This window comes from Trichomonas vaginalis, chromosome IV (genome assembly GCF_026262505.1).
Source record: "Trichomonas vaginalis G3 chromosome IV, whole genome shotgun sequence".
In the NCBI taxonomy this organism is placed as follows: domain Eukaryota; phylum Parabasalia; order Trichomonadida; family Trichomonadidae; genus Trichomonas; species Trichomonas vaginalis.
The window spans coordinates 36338960-36356382 of record NC_067206.1 but is presented as its reverse complement, the minus strand read 5'-3'; the positions used below and the strand labels follow the sequence as shown (position 1 = coordinate 36356382).

Sequence of the window (17423 nt, the reverse complement as noted above, 5' to 3'; positions counted from 1 at the left end):
ATATAATGAGTGGGAATATAATGCTTATCTATCATAAAACCATATGAAATATCAATTTTTGCTTTACGCCTATTCCCACTCATTATATTCGTAAATTTTGAGGTTTATCCTTCGCTTTTAAGATCATTGAATTTGATTTTTATATAAAATAGTTATATATTAGAAAATAATATGAGTTTATGTGATATTATTTTTCAGAAGATTTCATTCTATATGCCTATGAAAAGTACTCTCAAAACTAACTTTTCCTAATTATAATTAAATCTAGAATATTGTATTATGCTTAGTATTATTTCATTTTTCTCATTCAATTTAGAATTTACAAATGTCAAAAAATTGAGAGCTGTCACTTTTGATGAATTTCTGTTTATTACAATTATAATGTCATTTTATTTATTTATTTTTCATTTTAATCATTGTCTTATGAAATCCTTTAGATATTATTAATTGTCCTCTGAGTATTGCAACCAGAAAAAAGTCATCAGAGATTGTTAATTTCTTAGTTGAGCATGGTGCAATGAATGCCAAATAAATATGATTTATAACATGATTCTGTTTTATAAGTTGAAATATAATATGTGCTATAATTAAGAATAAACTATTTATTGTTAGTAAAACCTATAATGCAATTTCAACACATTTCATCAAACAAATTCGCAGATAATCATTATACGTAATCTCTCAATTTCATTTACGACTTTGGCAAAGTGATATGAATTGAGGAATAGTATTTTATTTGAATTCTAATAAAATGAAAAGTAATGTTGACAAAAAGTGATTATCGAAGTAGAATTTGTTAGCAGAACAAACAAGTATTGGTTGGATTATTATGGTGCCATGACCATGGTGGCCTCGTTCTAGTGCACCGGTTGGAGATTTGAATAATTCACTTCCATTATAAAAAGTGAACGATATTGAATCACTTCTCACGAAACTACTTCCACCACCGCCACCGACGACATCCACGCCGCCACCGCCGCCATAATAACCACCTCCACCACCCCCAGCCGAGGCTCCACGGAAATTGTTAGCATCACCGCCTTTCAAACGCGATCCTGCATAAGAATCGCATATATTACCTTCAACATCATAGTGGCTCCCGCCACCACCTCTAGTTTGGGTACCACCTCCAGCATTATATTTTTGATATATAAAATCCTGACCTTGTGTCCAATAAAACCGCCATAACCGCCGGGAACCTCCTCCAGAGCCAGAGGCGATAAGGATATCATTCATATCGTTATTTACACTAATAAAAGTCGATCCACCACCAGTGCATGATTGCAGATTATTACTTCCGATATTATTCTTTCCTGAATGAAAAAAGTTTGAAGGAAGAATTTTGTTTGCACATTGGCCTTCACTTCCAACATAGACATTAAGTCTTGTTTGAGTCTTGAAAAGAAAAATTGCTTCTGTGTATGCACCAAGACCTGCACTTTCGTTTTCGAAATGTCCACCTTGTGCACCCCATACTCGGATGATATATTTCGAAGATGTTAATATCACATCTTGTTTTGTACCTGTATATTCAAATAAGTAAAAGATACCTCTGATTCCAGATCAAACATTATTCAAATTATTTCTTATTTTCACAATAACCACATTTATAATACAACAATAATGATTTCTTGCTCATGATATCTAGCATAAATATCTCAATTAGGATTAATTCTTGATTAAGTATAAAGCAATCGCATTCAGCTATTTGTAGGCTTATAAGAAAATATTGTATCTTATTTTTATGAATAAATAGTATTTTATTTGAATTCTAATAAAATGAAAAGTAATGTTGACGAAAAGTGAATATCGAAGTAGAATTTGTTAGCAGAACAAACAAGTATTGGTTGGATTATTATGGTGCCATGGCCATGGTGGCCTCGTTCTAGTGCACCGGTTGGGGATTTGAATGATTCACTTCCATTATAAAAAGTGAACGATATTGAGTCACTTCTCACGAAACTGCTTCCTCCCCCGCCCCCGCTTATGTCCATACCTCCGCCGCCACCATAATAACCACCTCCACCACCTCCTGATGATGCTCCAATGCAAGAATTCGCATCGCCACCTTTCAAACGGTCTCCTGATGTAGAATCGCAATCAGAATTAAAAATAACTCCAGAACCGCCTTCGTTTTGGGTGCCACCTCCTGCAAAGTATCTTTGATAAATAAAATCGTATCCGTGTTCTCCAATATAACCGCCATAACCGCCGGGACTCTCGTCTGTCCAATTTCCTGAACCTCCTCCAGAGCCAGAGGCGATAAGGACATCAGATATATTGTTATTTACACTAATAAAAGTTGATCCACCACCAGTGCATGATTGAAATTTATTACTTCCGATAGCATTCCTTCCAGATTGAAAAAAAGTTGAAGGAAGAACTTTGTTTGCACATTGGCCTTCGCTTCCAACATAGACATTAAGTCTTGTTTGGGTCTTGAAACGGAAAATCGCTTCTGTGTATGCACCAAGACCTGCACTTTTGTTGTTGATATGCCCGCCTTGTGCACCCCATACTCGGATAATATATTTCGAAGGTGTTAATATCACATCTTGTTTTGCACCTGTATATTCAAATAGGTAAAAGATACCTTAGGTGCTTTCGATTACATTTGATCCGAAATCTCTTATTTAACCAATAAACGTAATTATAATCTCATTAGAAACAAGTTTCCTTAATAAATTATACAAAATCTCGTGTTTTTAGCAAAATGCAATTAAACCACAAAATTATGCATTTTAAATATGACTAATTGCTTATTTCAAATGATCATTCATATCATTGAATATAGATTCAGTAAATTGAAGAGATTATTAATATTGTATTCTAGAGCAGAAGAGATTTTTTAAAATTAATCAGTTGGTATGATTGTGCATATGGTTTACAGTTATATATTAAGTCAAATTTGGGATATTAATATATGTCACCAAATATCTTGAAATTTTATTACTTTTTCTATGGATTTATGAAAAATAAATATATGTACATGAAAGTTTATGTATCATGCTATGATATTGATCATATATTTCTTTAAAATTGAGCATTCTTTACCATAAAAATGGAAGTGACTACATAGCAGGGCGAAAAAGTGAAATTAGAATTAATAAACGTGTCGTGACCACATAAATGAAAACAGCAGGAGTCCAACTTTTAGACACAAGTGCCAATGAAGAGCGCGGTGAAATGGCTCGTATGTCAGCCTTCACAGGTGCTATGGCTATCTGTGACCTTGTTAAGGCAACATTAGGTCCAAAAGGTATGGACAAAATTCTTCAATCTCTTTCAAACCTCGACACAATTAATGTAACCAACGATGGTGCTACAATCCTTAAGTCAATTGTTATTGACAACCCAGCTGCTCGTATCATTGTTGATCTTTCACAAGCTCAGGATGCTGAAGTTGGTGATGGCACAACATCTGTTGCAGTTCTTTGCGGACAGTTACTTCACGAGGCAGAGAATCTCGTTGGTCAGGGCATTCATCCACAGACCATTGTCAAGGGATGGCATGAGGCCGTTCAAGTTGCTTTGAAGGCTCTTGAGGGCTCCGCTAAGGATAACTCCGTTGACAACACTAAGTTCCGTGAAGATCTTCTTAACGTCGCTCGTACAACACTCAACAGTAAAGTTCTTGCTATGGAACGCGACCACTTTGCTGAGATTGCCGTTTCCGCTGTTGAGCGCCTTCGCGATCCATCTCGTCTCGATGCAATTTCCATTGTTAAAGTTACAGGTGGAGCCCTTCGCGAATCCGAGCTCGTTGATGGCCTCATCCTCAAGTGCCACTTCGGCATTGGCCAGCCACAAAAGATTGAAGACGCCAAGATCCTTATCGCAAACACATCCATGGATGCCGATAAGATCAAGATCAACGGTGCCAAGATTGAGACAGATTCCCCAGAGCAGCTCGCCAAGATCGAGCAGGCAGAGCGCCAGAAGATGCTTACAAAGTGCGACAAGATTGCCGCTCACAAGCCAACACTTTTCGTCAACCGCCAGCTCATCTACAACCTTCCAGAACAATACTTCACAGAACACCATATCAACTCCATCGAACAGGCAGATTTCGCCGGTGTCGAACGCCTTGCACTTGTTACAGGCGGTGACATCGTTTCTACATTCGATACACCAGATAAGGTCAAGCTCGGCTACGCAAAGACTGTCGAATCCATCATGATCGGTGAAGATAAGTTAATCCGCTTCACAGGATGCCACGAACCAGCTACATCTACAGTTGTTCTTCGTGGTGCTACACAACAGATGCTCGATGAAGCAGAGCGTGCCCTCCACGATGCTCTTTGCGTCATCGCATCAATGATGACAGAGAAACGCACAGTTTATGGTGCAGGATGCTCCGAAATCCTCATGGCTGAGGCTGTTGATAACGCCGCCCGCCATACACCAGGCAAAGTTTCCCTTGCCATGGAAGGATTCGCTCGCGCTCTCCGCCAGATCCCAACAATCATCGCTGGAAACGCTGGCCTCGATGCTCCAGAAATCGTCGCTTCAATCCGCGCTGCCCATGCCGAAGGAAAGCACACATACGGCCTCGACATCAAGAAAGGAGGAGTCGCTGACATCGCTGAACTCGGTATCACTGAGAGCTTCCGCGTAAAGCGCCAGGTACTTATCTCTGCTTCTGAAGCTGCTGAGCAGATCCTTCGTGTTGATGAAATCATTACTTGTGCTCCTGCTCGCCAAAAACGCTAAAGTCTAAAGTATATATAAATAAATAATTTTTAGAATGAGAATTATATTTTGGTTCGATTTTTTTTTATGATCATTTAGAAGGACAATAAAACTCTGCACTGTTACATGAGAAAGAGTTTTGATCTTTAACTCGTTTGAAATCACTCCATGTTTATAATATGTAATAGGAATGTTTCCGTTAGAATGTAATTTTACTCAGCTGACTTCAATTCAAATTGTTTACAATTAGCAAAGATAGTCTCGTTTTTCCATAAATGTAAGAAATAATTGGTGCAGCTTAATTTTCTCTCCAATCGGTGACTATCATGTATAACACAAGCAGAATAATTCCCATCTTATCATGAAAATTATGTGATTAAAATTATTGAAATTAATACGTAATAAATCATTCGTTACATAAAACGTGTAAGTGTAATAAGCTACTATATTAGAGTTAGCGAAATAAGTTGTAAACAACTTTATCAAAACAAGAAAGACACACACATTAGTCGATTTAGTAGCATTTACAACTTATTTCGACGTTTACAACTTAATTCGCAAACTCAGTTTGATATTTATATTGATACTCAATTGCATATTCATACATTTTTTGAATAGTAGCATCCTTTTTTCATCATTTGATATTTCTCCTTGAGCATCTACTGTATGTTCTTCATCATTTGATATTTCTCCTTGAGCATCCACTGTATGTTCTTCATCATTTGATATTTTTACTGGAGCACCCTCTTCTAGTACTCCATCATTTGATCTTTCTACTGGAGTAACCTTTCTACAAGATCTTGGTATGAATGAATCTGCTCTTAAAACATCAAAATTTAAATTTTTGCTAATGTAATTACTTGTTTCCATGCACGTGTATCTACAAAAACGTCCATCACGAGATTTTGAACTGTAAAAAAGAAAACAGTAAACATTATAATCAGTTCGTACATAAGCGTACGCAATAATCTTTTTGTCCTTAAAAGGGCTATCTTCATGAAGAAAATTGGCAATTGACTTCTGCTTAGCATCTAAATGATTAAATTCGCGTGTCTTCCATATAAAATGCTCCATACGATCAAGAAAGTATTTAATTTCACCCTTATCACGATATTCTTTAAAATGTTTCCAAACATCTGAAATTTTATTTTTTAGATGTTCTTCATATTCAGGTAACAGACCATACTTTTCACTAAGGATTTGTAAAATAGTTATACAATTAGCAACATGAACTTGTTTTTCTGACATTATAATAGGGAAAACCGCAACCACTTTTTTTAATCACGATTTAAATATATAAATCGCGATTTTTTAGAAAAATCGCGACTTTTTTAAAATCGCGTTTTTTAATGAATTGCGATTTTATTGTGGTCGCGATTTTTCTAAAAAATCGCGATTTTTATGGAAAATTGTGATCAAAATTAAACGCGATTTTCTTTATCAATCGCGAACATAGAACAAATCGGAACCATGATTTTGGACCTCATTAAGCGAAAAGGTCGCAATTAAATTCAATAACAAAGCAATTCACAAAGATTTTTTTGAATCTAGAATGGCTGTTTATCCATTTTAGACTGCTCACAATATGGTTTTTCTGCATACTTGCCGAAATCAGAGATCTAAAATCAAACAATCTCGATAACAAATACCTCAATCCCACTTTACTGAGAAAGGGACAGACTAGCCCATTGTCACTTTTTAATTTAGCAAATGAACGCTTATGGAGTGGAGTTTTTGGGTAAATCTGATTTGCTTATAAATGAAATAAAATCAAAAGAAACCATATTGGCATTATATTATGCAAAAATAAATGATCTTACTTAGTACTTTTAAAGTTAATTTCAGAAAAAATTTGACACAATGGTATCCGGCACATACAAGTGGTGTACAACCAAAATATAAGTTGGTTTAAACATATATTGCTATATCTCATGATCTTACTTAGTACTTTTAAAGTTAATTTCAGAAAAAATTTGACACAATGGTATCCGGCACATACAAGTGGTGTACAACCAAAATATAAGTTGGTTTAAACATATATTGCTATATCTCATGATCTTACTTAGTACTTTTAAAGTTAATTTCAGAAAAAATTTGACACAATGGTATCCGGCACATACAAGTGGTGTACAACCAAAATATAAGTTGGTTTAAACATATATTGCTATATCTCATGATCTTACTTAGTACTTTTAAAGTTAATTTCAGAAAAAATTTGACACAATGGTATCCGGCACATACAAGTGGTGTACAACCAAATCTTCGACTCGATGAACTTGTCATCGAGTTATATTCCAGTGTTGTTCCTTCATTCCTGATTAAGTTGCAAATTAAAGGTCTGGATTCAGAGAGAAGTGTTAAAGTTATCAAAAAAGTCACAAGAGATTTCGAAGAAATGACACAATTTAAAAAAGTCGAATGCATCAGTATGCTTGAAGCTGTTCAGAAAGGTCTGAAAAATGATACACTTGATCCCAACATTGTTTACTCAACATTAAAAATATTATTGCAAAGAAAACATTTGATTTAATAAACATTTAATTTATTATAATTAATTTTTTATTACAGTATAGTAAAAAATGCTATAAATAAATTATTATATAGGGTGTCCAAAGGTGTGTTTAGCACAAACCTGAATACTGCGAATAGAAATAAACAAGTTACATATATATAAAGTTTATTTAAATATAATCACCATTGGATTCAATCACGCGTTCGCAGCGATCGATCCAGGCTTGAAAGACACGCTTTAAATCATCATGAGAAAATTGCTCAAATTGCTCTCTTACAAAATTTTCAAGATCATCTGGACTCGCGAATTCGCGTCCTTCAGCTCTCTTTTTTAGCGTGCCGAATAAATAAAAGTCAGAGGGTGCAATATCAGGTGAATAAATTGGGTTTGGAACAACTTTGACATTGTTTTCCACCAAGTAATTCATTACCTTATGACTTTTGTGAACTCTTGAATTATCAAAATGAATTGCAAACTTTTGTTTTTGTTGTTTGGATTTCTCAAACTCATCAGAATTGATAATTTGAGTAAGAACATTGTCAATTAGATATTGAGCATTCATCGTATTAGGTTTTTGAAGAATATCAATTGCGATAGTTAGTATACATATCTTCAGTACGGTGGCACTGCGCGCCATCTTACCGAAGATATGTCAATCTGACACTTTACAAAACCACTAACGTATATTTTACATCGCAGATGCAATATTTCTAATAACCTTAAACTATTTCTGCCACGTAAAGTATTTATCACATAAACCACCTCATCTCACCTCTCTGTACGTTATATATTGTGCGCAGGTCATTGCCCATGGCAACTCCCCGCGACACAATGCACGTGCATGAAAAAATAAACGTTCTCACTAACGTTCTCACTAACGTTCTCACTAACGTTCTCACTAACGTTCTCACTAACGTTCTCACTAACGTACACACTAACGTACACACTAACGTTCACACTAACGTTCTCACTTACAAAAGTATTGCAACTCCTCCCATTGCTGTGCTTCATATAACAGCTCATAATCTTCTGACTCACTTTCTTCTTCATATAGGTCAAAGTCGCTGTCATAATTAATGTTTATAAGTTTTGACAAAGCTAATGAAACACGCTTACCGTTTGTATCTACTGCTTGTATATATCTTCCATTATGTTTGCTATCATAAACGCTCAAACTAACTTTACCCTTTCTCCCTCGTATCTGATAGAATGTATTTTCACGAGGAACGAAGAACAAGTTCTTGAACTCATGACCGTTGTAGTTTGTTATCTCAATAGTTTTCGTCATTACATCCAAATAAAAATTTTCAGTAAAAATAAAACTAACGTTAAAAATTTCTCATAACATAAACGTTCTCATTACTTTATAACTCTCTTCCTTGGTTTCTTTTTAGTTGCTTTCTTCACGTCTGTCTCCAACTTGACTGTCTTTCTTCTTCGTCCGTAATGATACCAGTTACTTCCACCAGTCAATGGGTCAAATGGTCTTTCGTAAGGGTTTCCATACATTCCATAGGGACCATACGGAAGAACTACTGGTGGAGGAAGAGTTCCATCGACTCTATTTAAATGCATTGTTTCACCTTTCATCTGGTCATTAAAGTCTTTTGCATGTTTTGCAAACTCATCGTCCTTTCCTAAAGCATTTTCTGACTCAGTCGCAACCAAATTGGATGCTTTATTTATGAGCCCTATTTTATTTAATCTTAACTTCTTTGCAACCCAGCCTCCAATCTTCCCTTTATTTGCATCTAATGTCTTCGAAACCCTTCCTCCACTCATTTTATTTACTGCGTCATAAGCCCAAGTGCTTTTGCTCCAAATGCTAATGCTTTTGTTCCCATTGCGCCTAAAGCTGCCCAAGCTACCATTTACACCATATTAAAATCATCTCTCTTCAATATTATCTCATAAAAGTTCTCTTTACTGGAGAAAGTCAATGAAACATAACATTCTCACGGGCTTCGCCCTCACCGCTTTGCGGTCTATCTAACTTCTTTCTTATCTCATCTATTCGCTTCAAAATGTCTGAACAATTGCTAACATCTTCTACAACAGTTATTTCATCATGAATGACCTTAAAAACAAGCTCATTTAATATGCTATTAAAATCATCTCAATAATGAGTCCATCCTTTCCATCTTTAGGTAGCACAACATCTTTCATTGAAGAAGGTTCGACAAGTCATATTTAAACTTACTGACAAAGTTTGTTATACTATAATGCTTCGGCGGCGAATACATATGTAGGTTTGAAAGACATAATATAGATTCTTCAGCAAATTCACTTATACTGGATTTTATAACAATGTTCTCACGAGACCAAATACCACCAATTGACAATCTTGTAAGCAATCCTGCTGAACCTTCTACTGTAAACGTCGATGGTAACATTCCACGAAGGTCATCTATTGACATCGTTGAGTCACTGAATTTAAATATTTTCTTAAAGCAATCGTCATTATCTAACCATGCAATAGCTTTGAAGTTTTCATTCGAATATACATCTGCTTCATTAAATGTAAAACCTGACTTCTTTGCAGAGATGACTTTAAAATCTATTGAGTTTGTTTCAAAATTATATGCTATGGTAACTTCTGAAGGTAATGGATGTCCTTCCGCAGTCAGTTGTTCTCTCACTACCGTTTGAAGCTTTGTGTTAAAAACTTTCATGTCATCTCCTGTGTCTAGGTTCACATACACAGCAATAGGAAAACTATCTTGCTTCTTTGTTTCATCATTATACTCAAAACATTAAAGTTCTTCAATAATATTGTTCTTCCTGCTGGAATACTTAACTTGTCTTATTTCAATAGCTTTCTCACCTCCTACATACTCTACCCAGTGTCTTGGATATTCATAAGTATACTGACTTTCTTGAATTTTGGTTGGTTTCATCATAACGTGTTCATAGTATATCTTTATACTCTTGTCAGTTAGACTCGGTGCTATGTTCTGAATATTTCTGACTTGCATTTTTAATGGAGATAAAATGAAGCATTTAATACATGACGTAGATGAAGACATGAATGAAACTACAGACAAACTTAACTCTTCTCTCATTCTTCCTTTCAGTAAGGACTATGAGTTCTGTTCAAATGGTGTTATTTCTATTGTGGAAAGATGGGTTCAGGTAAGACATTTAACCTCATTCGTCATATACTCATAACAGAGCGTTTAGGAAGACTTCATATTATGACCAAATCATTATATCAGCAACTTCAGACTCTATGGACTCAACAGCGAAAACATTTATGTCAAAAGTTCAAGCCTCTGTCGTTAAAGTTCCAGATAGCGAACTCATTGAATTTCTTCAACGTTACATTCGACGTAAGAGGAAATATTATGCCATCGTTGAATTTATACAGTCAGGAATGCAAAAGACTTCTGAGAGATGGAAAGAATTATTGACAAACACCACTTACGTCAATACTCAGGAGTTTACGATATGAAACGACTTACAAACTACATTCTATCAAAACTTTCAAAATACCCCTTCAAAAAGTATCCTTCAAACACTCTGCTCGTTTGTGACGACTTCGCCGGAAAAGGTTTAGTGTCAAAGCCTGACTCACCATTAGCTAACATCATTACTAAAGTCAGACATTACCACTTAACTGTAGCAATACTTATGCAAACATGGAGGTTTTTAGCTTTAAACATAAAACGTCTCATAACTGACTTCGTTATCTTTCAAGGTTTCTCACGTTATGATATTGAACTCATTTGGAAACAGTCAGGTATAACATTACCTTTTGAAGAAATTTGGGAAGCATATAAGTCTCTCATCTCTCCTCGTTCATACCTTGAGATTCATATCATGACTAATACCATTAAAGTCAAAAATATTCCATGGGAACGACCAACATTGTTTTAAAGTTTAACCTTCAATTGACTGATGGTAAACAAATTCCATGCATCTCTGTCGCCATTTCTGTTAATATTTTTGCTGTCATTCATATCATCCACTTCCCCATCCGTTAGCTTTTGAGGATATGCGTTAGAATAGCTGTTCTTAAATGAAGGCTTTTCACCTTTGAGAGCATAAACTCTATAACTTTCTGCATACTTTATGTTTGAACCTCCTGAGCCATCATTGACATAAATTTTTATAGGCTTCCACCCTTTGTTCATGTTCCTGCTTCTTCCCTTAGCTCTTTTGTTCAGTAGTTCTACATCTTTATACACAGCACCTGTCTCAGTGAATTCAACAATATTTTCATTCGTTAGCTTTACATTCAAACCCTTGTCGAGTATATTGTTCATTTCATACATATAAAAGGTTTTTATTCTATATGAAATGAGAAGCAAATCCATCTTAGCTGGTGCCGTTAATGTTCCAATTGAACCAACATCAAATGTTGACTCACGAACGACAAACAATATTGTCATAAAGAACTATAGTTCAGAGTGTTTGAAAGAAAAAGAACCAGAGCTGAAATCCGTGAATTTAAACTCAGCTTCAAACGCTAACGCTACATCAGATGTTAAGTTAGAGTATCCACCACTGGACCAAATTCTTTCAAGAGAAGCCAACGACAACCCTTACACAAATGTTCAAACAAATCCTTCAGATAACGTAGACCATTACCTTCTTCAGTTATACCAAACAATTTTACTCAAAGACGATAAGAAGCTTTTGACAAATCTTATAAGCAAGAACCAAATAATTCTAACAAAGGAGGACCTTGAAAATGTTATATCACGAATAACAGGGAAACAATGTGTCATTGACTATCTCGACCCTGAAATCGAATGCTGTGGTCAAACGCCACCATTCATGAAAATAGGTAACATCCGCATCATTGAAACACCAGGAACTACAGGAGTTGAGTTTAAGTATAAATATTCGAACGAGTATACAAAACTTTCAACAGAATATAAGCTTTGTTTGAAATATGTTTTAGTAAATTAAAGCAGTCAGGAGGGCTCTTTGAGCCCATCTTGGCGCTTTGCGCCGTTAGTCAAAAAAAATTTCAAGTTAGCAATTTGTAATATCTATCCAAAACTTCTTCAACAGTATCGAACTCATCTTCATAATGCAAACCTAATCTTATTGACTTGGTGCAGTTTTCACTAACACAATATAGCGCTTTGCGCTCGGCGCCTTTGACGCCTTTTTCTGTTCTCTTGACTGACATAACTAATTCATTTGTTTCATCAAACAGCAACAACCAAAGTTCATGACCTAATACATAACATTCATACTTTATATTTTTAGCTCTGAGTTCTCTTGTAAGCTGTTGCATTTAATATTTTCTAAAAAGTCAACTTCAACAGTCATTCGCACTGGTGCCTTCAGTTCTACAGGCTCTCCTTGAAAGTCAACAAGTCTGAATTGCATGTCTTTCAAATTATGAGGACTAATGCGAACCCATTTACCTAAATGAGTTGCTATGACAGGAACGTTTGGAATGAACATTGAATTGACTGCATAACAGAAGGATTTATATTCTACTGAACCTTTACTATTAACTCCTGAAATACCTGTGACATTAGCTATTTTTGACTCAATGTACAAACAATTGCCATAACATACGTATGGAACAGATTTCATCTCAATCGTTTTGTCAACACTTTTCAAAGGAAATGTCATATGGTATGCTCCCAGAAGCAATTGTACTCTATGACTCATTCGTGTTATCTTAAACTCCTTCGCATAACTGAACTTCAAAACTCCTGCAATAAGTTTAACATTCATTAAGTTTTCTTCGTTATCCTTGTTTATTGTAGTATTTATGAGAGCATTTAACACTCCAGCTAATGTTTCCATCTTATATTCTACATTATTGTGAAATCTTATTTCATGCTTCTTTCCATCTATTTCAATCTCCATGAAATCTGTTTCATCTGTTATAACGAATGAAGCGATAGTATTGAAGTCAACCATTCTGAATGCAAGTGGCTCATTCTGTAGACCTAAGTTTGTTTGTAGCTTTACTGTCCCGTATTCGTTTGGGTCTGTACTTTGCAAATAGAACAACATTTTATTCTCATTAAAATATGAGTATAGCTGCATATGCGTATGAAGCTGACAGAGCTAAACGTTTATATTTTGGTCAATACTCTCTCACACTTACTGACAAATATATTGTTATTTCTGATGGAAATACGAGAAATACATAACATGGAAGGACTATGAAAAGTTTGACCCTATTTTAACTCCATGCACTATGCCATTCATTGTAAATGGTGAAGTTGTCATGAAGAACGACACAACTTATAGTCTGTATATGAAGCGTTAGAATATATGTTGAATTATAATCCCGAAAGATTTGACCCAAGCACTACGTCATGTACAATGCCTTTTATTAAGGATGGTGAAATCGTAAGAGTTCCGATTCAACGGTTTACACAGCTGTTCAAAACAGTTTACAAAACATTTTAGCGAATATCTTTAATTCAGAAACTACAGAAATAAAATTACCATATATAACAGATGCTAAAGAAATTAAATCAAAAACGACAACATTATTTACGTCACTTAATGATTTAATGACTTATATCATTAATATTCCTGCACCAACTACAGCATTTGATCCAAACTCGACGGTTTGCAGTGTACCTTTCATAAAGGACAGTTCATTAATTACTTTAAGGGATTCAACAGTTAATGAATCATTAAAGGCGTCATTAATGAAAATCATTGATTTTAACTCATTCACGAATACATATAATTCATTCATTAATGTTTCATATGCTTCTAAAGAAGGTGAGCCAAAAACTATCGATAAAGCGGTGTATGAAATAAAAGCATCAACGACGAAATTGAATTCGTTAACTTTTGACGGTGATAGTTTCGTTAATGACATAACATCGGGGAAAACAATTTTAACGAAAGAATATTTAAAATCTCATGTTAGTGAGTTCGTTGAAATTGAAAAAAGAAGGTGGAATTAAGTTCGATCCACTGAATTTCATTTTCAACTTAGCGAATGCAGGAATTAGTTTCGCTGAATGGACAACTATACAGAGTGAAATAAATGCAATATGGACGTTTTTGGGGTCAAAAGCGGGAATGGGTGAGCTTGTAAATGCTGCAAGAACATTAGGTGAAACAGGAAATTTTGTAGATGGTTTTAAAAGACTTGTTTCAAATGTTTTAACAAACACAAAGAAATTATTTAGATATACCATACATAACGGACGAATTTTTGAACAGGTAGCAACAAACCCTCCGGTTATGGCTGCGTTGATGATGGTTAGAGATATAAAACCACGTAACGACGGGAACGAAGAACATGAACAACAGAGCCCAACGGGCTCAGAGCCACATAGTGGCGAGGATACTGGTCGGGTTATTCAAGACATTAAAAACGTGTATCCTGAAGTTATTGATTTATTTAGAGGAGTTAATGATTCAATTTCAAAACATTCTATAACCCTCGATGAAGAGAATAAATTAACAGATTATATATTCGTCATTATTGCAGAATTAATGAAGAGAATAAATGAAAAAGGAATAGTGATATCATTAATGTCAGCGATGTAATGATGAAAAGAAATTTTGACTCATTATTTACAAAACCGAAAACAGAATATAGTCTTTATGACGTAATTACCGAATTAATGAAAAAGATTAATGATAATAAGAGTTCTGGCGGAAGAGTTGAATTAGAAGTGAATGATGTTAATGAGAAATTAGCCGAAAAAGCAGATAAAAACCACGTTCATTATATAACTTCAGACGAACAGATTATAACGGACTACCATGGATATTTAACACGAAGTGATGAAGCGAAGACAAAAAATGTTAATGAAAGAAGATATAAATACATTCGTGCTAAAGGTTATGACATAAGCTGTACTGTACAGTATGACACAGGTAAAGCACCAGAAGCATTTAGTTATAACGATGAAATTTATGCCTCTACTTTCTCTGTTAATGGTGTATTAGTTGAACCAAGATTTATGTTAAGAGTTAAGGCAAAAATAACGTTTGAAGATGCTATTAAAAGTAAAGCTGACAAAGTTGAACTTGACGCAACGAACAAAGTTTTGAAATCTCATAAACACAACATCTCCGATATAAATGAACTTCAAACTTCTTTAGACAGTAAAGCTGACAAGAACCATACACATAAATCCTTCACTACTGTTAGAGCAGACGACATAATATTGAACTTTGACCTTGGTTCAAGTGCACCTTTAGAGAATCCGAGTACAAGCGTAAAAGATACTCTTACCAGTTTAGATAACAGTTGCAGGAACATTGAAAGTCATGCCAGAAACTTTGAAGCACATGAACTACCAGCAATGTTAGACAAGAAAGCAGACAAGAACCATACACATAAATCCTTCACAACTGTTGCTATAGAAAGTATTGAAGGAACGGTTGAAGAAACTGGTGGGGATGCATTATATTGTAAACCTCCTAACTTTCCACAAGGTTTAACATCGGATGACGACATAACGACGATGAGAAACATTAGATGTAAAGATGTTTATGTCATGAAGGATGAACATAATATTAAATTCACTGCTCAAGATTTATATGACAGTAAAGCCGACAAAACAGAGCTTCAAACATTAAAGACAGAAATACTTCAAACATTATATCCTATAGGCTCTATTTATACGTCAATGAACTCAACAAATCCAGCAACAGTTTTAGGTTTTGGTACATGGCAGCAGATTGTAGACAAATTCTTATACTGTGCTAACTCTTCAAAGCAAACAGGAGGTTCGAAGAAAATTACTGAAGCAAACCTTCCACCGCACACTCATACAGGAACTACAAACACAACAGGTAGTCATTCACATTCAATAACAAAAAGAGGTTATACAAATCTTGCAGCAGGTTCGGATAGACAGGGAATGCATAGATATGATATTTCAAGTGACCCAGTAGATTCAAGCGCAGGTATTTTCTGTGGAACCGCAGGAAATCATTCACACACTTTCACAACAAATCCAACAGGCTCGGGTGCAGATTACATGCCACCATTTGTGACTGTATTTGCATGGTACCGCGTTCAATGAACGCGCTTGAGCCTTGGTTAAAATCTTTAACTTTACATAAATGAGCTTGAAAGAAGTATTCGAACAACATCCATGGAGGTCATTTAAGAAATTCAATGAAGCTGCAAAGAGTTGGGGATTTACTAACAGAGCTGAAGTGAAAAGGTTCTTTGACAAAAATGTTGTACACAAAAAAAATAAACCCTTACGACACTACTTTTTACCAATTTACTCCAACACTCCTGACGCATACCAATTTGACACTCTCATTCAAAGCAGAAAAGGAGGACATAAACCATTCCTCATCTTCATAAATGTTAACACTCGTAAAGCTTTTGCGTATATAATGAGAAATAAAGGAACTCATGAAGTGTTAAGAGTTTTACAAAAGTTTGTAGCAGAACATAACCCAAGTACTTTAACATCAGACCAAGACAGTGCATACCTCAGCAATGAAATCACAGATTTTCTCATTAAGCATAACATAATTCACTACACTACTGAAGACCATAACCATAACATACTCGGCATCATAAATCGCTTCATAAGAACGCTCAGAGATTTAAACCAAGAGCGAGACTTTACCGAAGAAACAATGAAACATTTTCTCGAAGTATATAATTCCTCAACACATTCTACAACAGGACATACACCAAATTCAATGACACAACAACAAGAAGAAAAGTATATACAAAAGAAACGAAGCCAAACACAAAATATCAGAAATTCAACAAAATTTACCCTCATTCCTGGTACAAAAGTTCGTGTAGTTCTTGACGACAAACCATTGACAAAGAAACGTTTAAGGTTAAGTCGAAATTATTATATTGTAGACTCTACGCAAGGTAATGGATATCTTATAAAAGCTGCTGACGACTCCATAGCATTTTACCCTCGACATAAATTAGTTGAAAGTAGTAATGGCAAACTTGCTGAAACCATTGACGAAGCAAAGCGAGGAGTGGTTATTGAAATACTTGGCTACAACATAAACGATGACACTTATAAAGTAAGATATGAAGGAGGCGTTGAAGATGTTATACCATCTAAGAACTTGAGAGAGTCAAAGCCAACACATCTGGGACCATTAGAGCGGGAGTACTGGAAAGACAAAAATATGCCAGAAAGAATAAGAAAATTCTTCTAAACTTTTTCATTAGATGTAAATCAGACATGAATGAGAACAGTCATGATATCATTAATGGTACCATTTATTTACACCAAAAAATAATGTTTATGTTAGAATGTTAGATCTAACA

General features: G+C 35.1%; 7 protein-coding genes and 3 pseudogenes across 10 annotated transcripts, besides 7 other annotated features; 4 read left to right on the top strand and 6 right to left on the bottom strand.

The window, feature by feature from the left end:
* Positions 1-336: 336 nt before the first annotated feature.
* Positions 337-373: a mobile genetic element.
* Positions 337-373: a terminal%2Cinverted (terminal inverted repeat of Banshee-A3 transposon ID:TVAGG3_0231780).
* A 220-nt stretch (positions 374-593) lies between these two features.
* Positions 594-1562, bottom strand: TVAGG3_0231770 (glycine-rich protein family; the record flags this gene model as incomplete). The annotated part of the gene is made up of 1 exon (XM_001305540.1): positions 733-1236. The coding sequence occupies one exon, from the start codon at positions 1234-1236 to the stop codon at positions 733-735; it is 504 nt and encodes a 167-aa protein (XP_001305541.1).
* A 1567-nt stretch (positions 1563-3129) lies between these two features.
* TVAGG3_0231760 (T-complex protein 1, beta subunit family) lies at positions 3130-4720 on the top strand (the record flags this gene model as incomplete). The annotated part of the gene is made up of 1 exon (XM_001305541.2): positions 3130-4713. The coding sequence occupies one exon, from the start codon at positions 3130-3132 to the stop codon at positions 4711-4713; it is 1584 nt and encodes a 527-aa protein (XP_001305542.1).
* A 222-nt stretch (positions 4721-4942) lies between these two features.
* On the bottom strand, positions 4943-5940 carry TVAGG3_0231750 (uncharacterized protein; the record flags this gene model as incomplete). The annotated part of the gene is made up of 1 exon (XM_051227362.1): positions 5352-5940. A coding segment is annotated over one exon (589 nt), but the record flags the coding sequence as incomplete, so codon positions are not given.
* Positions 5941-6358: 418 nt separating this feature from the next.
* Positions 6359-6396: a terminal%2Cinverted (terminal inverted repeat of MuDR-5/MuDR-7_TvMULE4 transposon ID:TVAGG3_0231740).
* Positions 6359-7293: a mobile genetic element.
* Positions 7294-7321: a terminal%2Cinverted (terminal inverted repeat of Mariner transposon ID:TVAGG3_0231720).
* Positions 7294-7799: a mobile genetic element.
* TVAGG3_0231730 lies at positions 7374-7799 on the bottom strand (annotated as a pseudogene). The gene has a single exon. A coding segment is annotated over exon 1 (426 nt).
* Positions 7800-8560: 761 nt separating this feature from the next.
* Positions 8561-17423: part of a mobile genetic element that runs on past the window's edge.
* On the bottom strand, positions 8567-9075 carry TVAGG3_0231710 (annotated as a pseudogene). The gene has a single exon. A coding segment is annotated over exon 1 (509 nt).
* On the bottom strand, positions 11136-11478 carry TVAGG3_0231700 (uncharacterized protein; the record flags this gene model as incomplete). Its single annotated transcript, XM_001305545.2, has 1 exon — positions 11136-11478. A coding segment is annotated over one exon (343 nt), but the record flags the coding sequence as incomplete, so codon positions are not given.
* TVAGG3_0231690 (uncharacterized protein) lies at positions 11504-12118 on the top strand (the record flags this gene model as incomplete). Its single annotated transcript, XM_051227361.1, has 1 exon — positions 11504-12118. The coding sequence occupies one exon, from the start codon at positions 11504-11506 to the stop codon at positions 12116-12118; it is 615 nt and encodes a 204-aa protein (XP_051112347.1).
* TVAGG3_0231680 (uncharacterized protein) lies at positions 12413-13189 on the bottom strand (the record flags this gene model as incomplete). The annotated part of the gene is made up of 1 exon (XM_051227360.1): positions 12413-13189. The coding sequence occupies one exon, from the start codon at positions 13187-13189 to the stop codon at positions 12413-12415; it is 777 nt and encodes a 258-aa protein (XP_051112346.1).
* TVAGG3_0231670 lies at positions 13207-16185 on the top strand (annotated as a pseudogene). The gene has a single exon. A coding segment is annotated over exon 1 (2979 nt).
* Positions 16226-17311, top strand: TVAGG3_0231660 (integrase core domain containing protein family; the record flags this gene model as incomplete). The annotated part of the gene is made up of 1 exon (XM_051227359.1): positions 16226-17311. The coding sequence occupies one exon, from the start codon at positions 16226-16228 to the stop codon at positions 17309-17311; it is 1086 nt and encodes a 361-aa protein (XP_051112345.1).